The sequence below is a fragment of the Rutidosis leptorrhynchoides genome, chromosome 1, assembly GCF_046630445.1.
Source record: "Rutidosis leptorrhynchoides isolate AG116_Rl617_1_P2 chromosome 1, CSIRO_AGI_Rlap_v1, whole genome shotgun sequence".
In the NCBI taxonomy this organism is placed as follows: Eukaryota; Viridiplantae; Streptophyta; class Magnoliopsida; order Asterales; family Asteraceae; genus Rutidosis; species Rutidosis leptorrhynchoides.
Window position 1 is genome coordinate 181,220,963 of NC_092333.1, and position 10,541 is coordinate 181,231,503.

General features: G+C 36.7%; 1 protein-coding gene across 1 annotated transcript; it reads right to left on the reverse strand.

The window, feature by feature from the left end:
• Positions 1–6,203: 6,203 nt before the first annotated feature.
• Positions 6,204–6,824, reverse strand: LOC139892484 (uncharacterized). The gene has a single exon (XM_071875588.1). The coding sequence runs from the start codon at positions 6,822–6,824 to the stop codon at positions 6,204–6,206; it is 621 nt and encodes a 206-aa protein (XP_071731689.1).
• Positions 6,825–10,541: the final 3,717 nt, after the last annotated feature.

Below are 10,541 nucleotides of genomic sequence, written 5' to 3' on the forward strand. Positions count from 1 at the left end.
AAGACGAGTTTGCTTCTGTAAATTTTACCACACTTAAGGGACTCATAGATGGAGCCATGGCCACTGGTCTCACCTTAATTCAGTAAGGGTAGAGGCCGTGGTGACTGATCGAAGTCAGCCTTTGTTTTAAACTACTTTCATAAACGAAACTTACTTTACGCCTTTTGTGTGATGATGAATGATGATGACCCTTAAGACCTTAAATACATACTTTTAAACCTATTAAGACGATTTACTGACTTAGTACTATTTGACTTAGGTTGAGGACTTCGGACCATTTACTTGCACACCTTTCCCGACTACTACTTTACCGCTACATATCATTGTGAGTTATAGCATTCCCTTTTTACTTTAACTTATTTTGGGAACTGAGAATACATGCGGATTTTATGTTTTACATACTAGGTACGAGTACTTAAACTTATATATGTGTGGGTTATATAACGGCAGAAACATTCCCTTTAGCTCGGTAACGTTTAATCATTGGTTTATGAACCGGTGAACGCGAATCTTAGATATGGATCCATAGGGTTTGACATCCCCACTCGGGCTAGTCGCGCTAGCAGTCAACGAGTGTTTAATACTTCGTAAACATACGCACTCGCCAAGTGTACTTTCAGGGGGTATTTTAAACGTTAAGTTAGTTACCAAGTGCCCACGGTTAACATATACTTTATCATACTGTTTTGAAACGCACTTTGTAGCACTGAAATCTCGTGGCCTACCTTACATACTGTTATACTTAAACTATAGCTCACCAACCGTTGTGTGGACGTTTTTAAGCATGTATTTCTCAGGTCCTTGAGGTTGCTTCCGCTGTGTACTAGTCGTGCTGTAGAACCCGCTGCTTAGAGTTGTCCACGCATGAACTACTTTACTTTGCATTCAAACATTCGTACTTTTGTACTATGACTTGTAACGACCATTGTGGTCACGTACACTTATTATTTTCTTCTACTTAGTGAAGCATGCTTTTGAAATGTAAAATATTTGATGTCGGTTATGACATCAGCTTTTGATCATGAATGCAACTTCTTTAATTACAGCATATAGTACTTAACCTTGTAATGATCCTGTCGTTGATGATTCGTACACGATGGTTTTGTACGGGGCATCACATCTTATGACATGGGCGTTTAGGACCAGTGTAATGAATACAAGGCCCCTGCCTATTCATGAGCCAACATTACATAATCTCGGCGGAATAACTGATGAAGTCATAGTATGCACTCACTTTTACCTTATCTGAATTACGAATTTTATCGCATTTACTTTATCTGTCTTATAAATTAGAAAATCCCAAAATTAAGTAACCACCACCCCTTCCTAACTATCTTAGGCTTAAATATAGGTTCGATTCTACTGATATCTCAAAAATACGACTCTAGGTCATACTTCTCTTACTCATACTAAGGAGTAGTACGATTTAGGCCCCGCTAAATATAAATTTAAAACAGTACCTTCCCCCTGGGTGGCTGATCCTGGCGCGCTGCGGCCCGACGACACCGCACGAATAAAAACCGTCCGTTTCAGCCATATCAATATTTCTATATCAATCAACTTTAAACTAAATCTCGTGGTCTATTACTATTACTGAAATCATTGTTTATGATAAATCTATGAACTCACCAACCTTTTGGTTGACACTTTTTAGCATGTTTATTCTCAGGTATTAAAAATGCTCCCGCTGTGTATTTGCTAATTGAATAAGACATTACATGGAGTCATTCATGGTATATTTTTGAAAGACGTTGCATTCAAAATCATCTCCGTGTATCATATAGATGTCAATACCTCGCAATGGGACCAGAGTTAACGTACCGCGTCAATGACGATTTTGGCGGGTCGTTACAATGACCTCCTTTAAAAATGCAAGTACATTCGTTAACACCAAATTGCGCCCCTTCAAACTATACTCTTTTTGCAAACCACCAGAATACGTCTTCACTTCGCAGTCAAATTCGCCGTTGAATTTAACCTCTAACACCACACGAGTTTGACTCATTTTGAAGTAAAAAATTAGGAAGTGTTTAATGTTTTGTGAAATGAGAGTGTTTTGTGAAAAAATGGAAAGAAATGTGTGTAAAAATTGTATATAAAATGGGAAGAAATGTGTGGTATTTATAAAAGAAAAAATAAAAAGATAAATAAATATTCAAACGGCTATATAGTCGTTTCCCTTAAACGTGGCACACCACCAATGGCAAAACCTCCAACTCGTCAGTGTGATGCACCCATCGCTCTGCCTTTTTTTTAACCATCACGCCCCACAGTGGCGCGGTGGTGGCGTGATGGTGTTGTTTCCTATGCCATGGCACTGCACTAGTGGTCTTAATTGATAAAGTGATTACACGATTCACGAACCAATCAGATTATCAATTTCAACCCTATTGTCTAACATAACGAACAGTCCTTATGATGCATTTAGGTTTTACTTTCAATCACAAAAAGTATATATTACGATATCAAACTTGTTTGGAAAAACATTGATCATGAACCATTCTAATTATTTTTGATACTTAACGCATTTACAAAATACGTTTCTCTAAATTCAATCGGCAAATCAATGATATATATATAATATGTGTGTGTGTGTGTCTTTTTATATCGAGCTAAACCTAAAATACAATTTGCATAATACAGCATAAATTAAACTTTAATTTAAATTACTTATTAACAAAAGAATTTAAACTCATCTCTATGGTTAAATTATCATTGATTTGTCTTTTTTAGTGGTAGAAGTGAAATTAGCTAAACACCTAAATACTACTCCGTATTATTTAACTGTATTGTGTCTATGGCGGTTAATATTTTGTAGCTATGTAAAATAGATTGATAAATTTTGTAGATACGACTATTCAGTGTGTGAATTAAATTTTATACAGAGTATCAACCAACTACTGTATATCATCTACTCCGTATTATGTTTAATTTTTGTTGTTGGTAAAAGAAAATAAAATCACTGAAAGACGAGGTTAATTTTGGTTACAGAGCATTTACAAATGGTCCCGATTTAATGGGTTTGCATGACGACATGTGTCTACTTATTTGATCTCGATAATAAGAAGCCACGTGAAGTGGAGCCCATTGGATCTAGCGTATTATGGCTCTGACAGCTGGCACTGTCTTCTCAATATGGGACACAATGTCAATATCTCCTCATGTCGATCTAATATATCGCACATTACTTCCTTTTGATGATTTCAAAATATCGCATATAATTGGATACGGAGTATTATCTTTTGAAGATAAAGTATACTCCAATTTTTGGAATATTAAATATATTTTTTTTTAAAAGGCAACACATTTTATTAATATACCACAAATTATATAAAGAGGGCCTTAAAAAGTGAAGGCCTATAACAACGAATCGAAAATATACATGCTAACCAAAGAAGCCGTTAAGCTAACATATACTACCTCCGTCTCATTCCAATAGGGCAGTATTCCATTTTGAGCTGTCCCATTCTGATAGTCCACTTCCATAAATAGAAAGGAAAGAAGATATTTCATTGGTGGATCTGGAGAGAGAAGATATTTCATTAGTGGAGAAATTAAGTTAGTGAGATTTTCTAAAACTGAGTGTTTTTTGTCTGTGGACTATTGGAATGAGACGGAGGGAGTACAAAAATTCCACGACAAATTACACAACAATTGCTTGTGGATTATGAAGCCAAGTATGTCAATCGATGGTTTTTGTCTTACATCTTTTCGCGATCCACTCGAATGATTACAAATCTCGAACACATGTTTACAAAAAAGAATCGCATGGTCAACCGACTCCACATCGTCGTCACAAAGAGGGCAACGCACTGAGCGGAGATCAATCCCACGTTTGTCTAATTCGATTAAAGTTGGTAGTCCTTTTTTTCTCGTCCTCCATACGAATATTTCGGCCTTTTTAGGGACCAAATAGTTTCTCAATGATTTCAAGACATTTGTACATACAATTAGTGTCTTTGAGTCAATTAAAAATGAGTGACTTTTTGTCGTGAAATGCCCATCGTTCGAGCCTTCCCAACGCGAAGAATCACATTTTGCAGGTTCAAGACACATGTTTGAGATCGCCGAATTCAGTTCCAATAGTTCTGTTAATGTACGCCCGGTAGGAACACACAACCACTCCCATTTTTCGCACCACCCCGAACCATTCCAACACACCCGATCCATCACAGTCGCTTGAGACTTTGATTCCAGCCGATATAAACGATTGAATCTTCTCCTGAAGGTTCACCGCCTGCCCATGAGTCGTGCCAAAAAGAAGTACTTGCGCCATTGCCGATCACTCTTACGAAAGACTTTGAGAAAGGAACACCCGAAGCGTTGATCTTCGCACATGTTTTGATAATATTCACCCAAGTATAATTGTTTGTAGAACAAGATAAATTTACAAATTCGTCCAGCCTACCTGATGACCCATAAATTCTCGAGATAACTTGACCCACAAGGAGGTGGTTTCGGTTTTAAACATCCACCACCACTTGCCAATCAAAGCTAAGTTTTTTCTTTTTAAGGAACCCAAATTTAGGACCCCCCCCCCCCCTCCCCGTAAGGTAAAAGAACCTCATCCCATTTCACCCAAGCAATTTTTGAAAGTTTTCCCGACCCGCTCCAAAAAGAAGAACGTCTCACACTTTCAAGTTTATCTATCACACAAGGCGGGGCAGGGTAGAGCGAGAAGAATTACAACGGGAGTCTATTTAGCATCGATCTAACAAGAGTCACACGACCACCAAGTGACACCAAACGTGCCTTCCAATACGAAAGTCGCTTTTCAAAGTTTTCAATCACCGGTTTTCAACTACTTAACCTTTTCATATTAGCACCAATCAGGAGACTAAGGTAGTTAAATGGATATGAACCTATATTGCAACTGAAACATTTAGCCATACTTACTATCTCATGATGGTCCACTCCTAACTCGAATAAGTTACTCTTTCGATAATTTATTTTGAGCCCCGAAGTTAGTTCAAAACATTTGAGTAGTTTCATGAGATTTTGGATGTTTTGAGGAGTCCACTCACCAAAATAAATTGTATCATCCGCATATTGAAGATGCGAAATGAAAACTTTGTCTTTTCCAATTTCGACTCCCGATAATAATTTGTTGTAAACTACGGCCTTCGTTAATGCATTTAAACCTTTCGCGGCAAGTAAGAAAAGAAAAGGAGAAAGAGGATCACCTTGTCTAATACCTCTACCTAATTGGAACTCCAAAGTTGGTGAGTCATTAACAAGGATTGAGATAGAAGCAGATTTAAGGCAAGAGAGAATCCGTCGCGTCCATTTCAAACCAAAACCCATGTATTCCATGACCTCCATTAAAAACTCCCAACTCAAACAATCGAAAGCCTTCTCGAAATCAAATTTGAAACTAAGCCTTTTTAATTGCTTTTGCTTTATGATTTCAATAGTCTCATTCGCAATAAGAGCCCCGTCCAACATATTTCTTCCTTCTATAACCGCACTTTGCTCGAATCCCACTAGTTTCGAAACAAATTTTATGAGTCGGTTTGGGAGTAACTTGGAAACTATTTTGTAATAGCTACCAATTAGACTAATTGGTCTATACTCATTCAAAGAAATTGGATCCGTAACTTTTGGAACAAGAGTAATGAACGAAGCATTACACCCATTTGAGATCTCACCATTTTTCCAAAAATGTTGTATAGCATTTACTAAGTCGCCTTTTATTGTATCCTAGAATTTTTTTTTATTATAAAAACTCAAGTTGAAACCATCAGGGCCCGGCGCTTTTGTACCCCCACAATCTTTAATCGCTTCCCAAATTTCTTTTTCACAAAATGCTAATTCAAGATCACTTGCTTCGGAGTCAGTGAGACGCGTATCATTAGGCCTAGCTGGACCAGATGATCCATTAATAGGGAAGGGGATCTCGAACTGACTGTTAGCAGGCCTATCAGGCCATCCGATCGAACAGAACCACGTAGACATGCCCATACAACAATTTGTGGTCGCGAAGATGCCCTCGATTTGAATATCTTCTAAAAATGGTTCATAATTGCAGCTTTTACCTCGTTTGGATTTTCGTTCCAACTTCCATTAATGTTAAGACCTAGGATGTTACATTTGTTGAATTTTCTTTTAATGGAAGTGTGGAAGAATTTTGAGTTTTCATCTCCTTAAATCCAACGATTTTTTTTCTTTTTGTTTCAACATATTAGTCTTAATACTTTCTTTTTCTAGCCATTACTTTCGATCATCCAACCATTCTTTTCTTTCACTCTCATTGAGGGTCCCCGTTTCGGCTCTTTTTCCAACTCTTCAACTTTTACCTTAAGGTTGTTTATCTCAATATCAAGGTTACCAAAGGCGTTTTTACTCCAATATCTAAGAGCGAATTTGACATTTTTTAGGTGATCCCTAAATATGCAATCTAGTCTCGAACTATTAACCGACTTAGCCCATGTATTATTAACAATATCCGCCACACCATCTTTGTTGAACCATTCATTAAAAATCTTGAAAGGTTTCGGACCATAATCAATGAACTTATCTTTTAGGATTATGGGACAATGATCGGAGACACGTCTATCTAAAGGGTTAACCGAAAGATCCTTCCATAGGTTAATGAAATTGTCGTTCACAATAAATCTATCGAGCTTACTAAACTTTGCACCATTATCACTTATTCTCGTAAACTTCCTACCATTTATTGGAATTTCAATTAAGTTGTTTCTCGCTATAAACTCGTTGAATCTAGTTGCTCTACTTTGATTGAAAACACAATTTAGCCTATCCGAAAATTCTCTAACCTCGTTGAAATCCCCACATAGAACCCACGCTGTGTCAATACCTCCCATGATACTATCCAAATTACACCACATAATTTTCTTACTCGAATTATTGTGCAGACCATACACATAAACAATAATCGATTCTTGTCCCGATACTACCCACATTCCCGGAACGGCAAGAAAGAAATCACTACATAAAGAACTTGTTGCAACAAATGTTTTCGTGTCCCAAACCAATAATATCCCACCCTATTTTCTCACAATCTCTTTTTGGATAAAATCACAATCACTATTTCCCCACAAGTTATGAACCCAATGATCACTAAGTTGTTTACATCTAGTTTCTTGTAATGCAATTACGTCCGCTTTCTCACTAAAGCAAATATTTTTAACCCACTCGAATTTCCCTTTGACCCCAAAACCAAACACGTTTAAAGTTAAAACCTTCATAATTAAAGTTATCAAAAATGAAGGGAACCAAGACACTTATTGTGGGTTGAGGGTATTCCACCTCAACCCGATTTGTTGTCCAAATTCCTTGACTTCCTTACTGTTAATTGGACTGAAACAGCTACACGTATTAGATTGATCTGACTTTGATGTTCGCTTCTTCTCGTTAGGTTTTGAACCACATGCTTTACATTTATGAGATTCATCCAAGTTGATGCCTTTTCTTGCTATGTCTTTCATTCACTTAATTCAGGATGAAGCTCTATAGTTACTGACTGCTTTCCAGTAGCATAGACCACATAACGAAACAGGAGAAGATTTGGAGTTTTCTTTTGATTTGATACTTGTTTTAGGGCATGGAGATTTGGAGACGTAATTACGCCTGGAGTGGTTTTCAACTGGCCCATTAAATTGATTTTTACCAGGTCCATCATCAAATATATTTTCAATTGGCCCATCGACATACTTATCTGTTGCTTGTCTAATCCACTAAACGGACCATCAGTATAAGTGATATTGGGCTTCTTGGTCCTGTCATTTTTACTGGAAGAGATACATGCCTCTTCATTTACCACCATCCGTTCATTTAACACAGGCCCATCATGTTTATCCAGGTTTAACCTATCAAACGAACCATCCCCTTTAGTAGCATGGGACCCTCATTCATAATCATTATCTTTCTTGGAATTATTTAAAGCCGTTGCAATATTGTTGGGAGCCAGATTAGGTATATTGTTACTCATTGTTTCTGCCACATATTCCTCGTTTTCTGTAAAAACATTTTCGATCCCAAAGCATCCAGACTGTACGTCTTCCACCGGAGCATTGAGAGTTGCCGGAAAATCATCAACTCTTCTGTCAGTCGAAATATCATCATCATCCTTGTTTGCCTGAAAAAGGTTTTGTCCATCATCTGCTGACGATTCTGACATATTACAGGACCTAAATTCCTTTTCAACTATATCTTCAAAATCATTAAACCTGAAGCAATCTTACTCATCCGAAGGATAATATGATTCATCACTGTTTCCTAACTCATCGGACTCAATGTCATCTAGATCATGATCTAAGTCTGAGCCTAAACCAACATTTGATATCGGTTCTGTAAAGTCATCGCACACCTCAATCCACCTTCTTTTTCTTCACAAACATTGATAAAATAATCACGTGATTTATCAATCAGTTTTAGTGAATCATTAACCTTTTCCAGATGAAACAACTTCACATAAACATCTGAGCTTCTGGTTACCCTTAAGCGAACAGTTATCCATCTCATAAACCACTCCTCACCAATCGGCAATTGACATGAATGTCTTCTCCGTCCAACAATGAATTGGGACCCCCCTTAATTCTTAGCCACGTCATACGACCTTCAGGACAAAATTCTTCACCCTATAATTGAACTTTGTGTATCCATTTACTTAGAGGGTGAGAGGACTATTTAACCACCGAATCTGCATCTTCGTATGAGTTGAAGATGATTATAAGACTAGGATTCCCCAGTAACTTAAATTTAAGATCATGGAACCTTTCTTCAGTTGCAATGTTCTGGAGATTCTTTAGAATTTTAAAGGTTTTTGCTTCACATAAAATAGCGGATTTAAGAAGCTCCTGATTACTATTGTTTTCATAAAACTTCACAATCTTTTCTTTCACTAAAACTTCATCACCGCTGTGATGTTTATTCTTGTTGAGCATCGATCTAAAATCATTAAACCCATCAGCACTTTTCTTCTTCAGTTTCCCTCTTAAATTTTCCTTGTCTTTCAATTCATCACCACCATATTGATCTTTTCTACCATCCTCATAATACAAATCCTTCCTCCCATTAACAACATCATTGAAGCTACGACCATCATGAAACTATCCCTAGGTGGGGCTGCCCATGGTCTAGGGTTAGATGGAGTAGTTTTGGGGCGAGGTTCCACCTTAGGGCCTCTTGTAGTAGCTCTGAAAACTTTTATCAACTCACCCTTTATCTTGACAGTTTCTAAGGATTTTAGAAGTTTGGTATGATCCCTAACATCACCGAATTGTACAAAAGCAAAACGTTTCCCATTACGAAGTCTTTTTTATGCAATGTACACATCTCTCACCGCCCTGTAAGGCTTGAACAGCTTCCAGAAGTCAACAACACCTCAATCGATCGTAAAGTCGAAAAACATGTAAGACGTCTGTTGATAACGTTCGAGTCTTGTTTCGATGACCATAGTCACCGCTGCACTCGTACCGTTGCCTTCCTGTGCCTGCCTTCACTTGCCATTCTCTCTCTCTCTCTCTCTCTCTCTCTCTCTCTCTCTCTCATCATTAAATTAGATTATGATTATAACCAATTTTACATTAGTGTTTTTTGGAATATTAAATATATTGCTTTAATCATGCCCAAATTACAAGTAGGAGTTGTGCTGTAAACGATGTCCGTTGCGATGCTCGTTGTGATATTTTGGTGACCATTCCGTCTCGATCCCGTTCCGTGTTCAAATAAGTCGTCCAACGGTCAAAAGTCGGGTCAAATGTGGATAAGTTCGGGTCAACGCCGGTCAAAAGTCAATAATTCGCTTAAAATCGATCAAAAGTCGGTCAAATCGATCAATATTGATGTAGTTTAGTGTTACTTTTTTTGTTATATTAACGATAATATTGATTATAGGTACAAACTAGTCAAAAAAAAGTTTTTTGGCTGTACAATATGTCTGTGTGTATGTGTGTGTGTATATATATATATATATATATATATATATATATATATATATATATATAATTATTTATTTATTTATTTATATATAAAAGTCAACGTCCGTCTAGACCGTCCCGACCCCGTCTCAACGTTTTAGAGTCCCGACCGTCTCGACCCCATCTTGCGTCTTTTTCAACCTTGAGTAGGAGTGTTAACCGGTTATAATTTTTTATTTATTTGGTTTAAGTAAATCTGGTTTATTCGTTTTTTCAACTTATGAAAGGAAAACTAAATCAACCGAAATCAAATTCAAATGTTTAAAACTCATAAATTCATATTCGAATTTTAATTCGATTTCGACAATAAACGAAAAACATAAAAAATTAGTATTTTATTAAAAACACCATTTAACATATGAAGTTACAACAATATGAATGATTATCTACAAATTAAAATATACTCCCACTGTCCCTAATTTATTTTTCTGTGTTCCATTTTGAAATGTCCTTAATTATATGTTCATTTTCATAAATAGAAAACAATAAAAAAATATTGAGTTCTATTATACCCTTAATGTATGTGGATATAATTAAAGAAAAAAAGAAAACATAAGGATAAACTAGAAAGTAAACAGAAAGTAAGGGCTGTGAATGGTA

Coding starts and splice junctions, on each gene's coding strand:
- LOC139892484 (XM_071875588.1), bottom strand. CDS start 6,824: ATGGGAGGTATTGACACAGCGTGGGTTCTATGTGGGGATTTCAACGAG.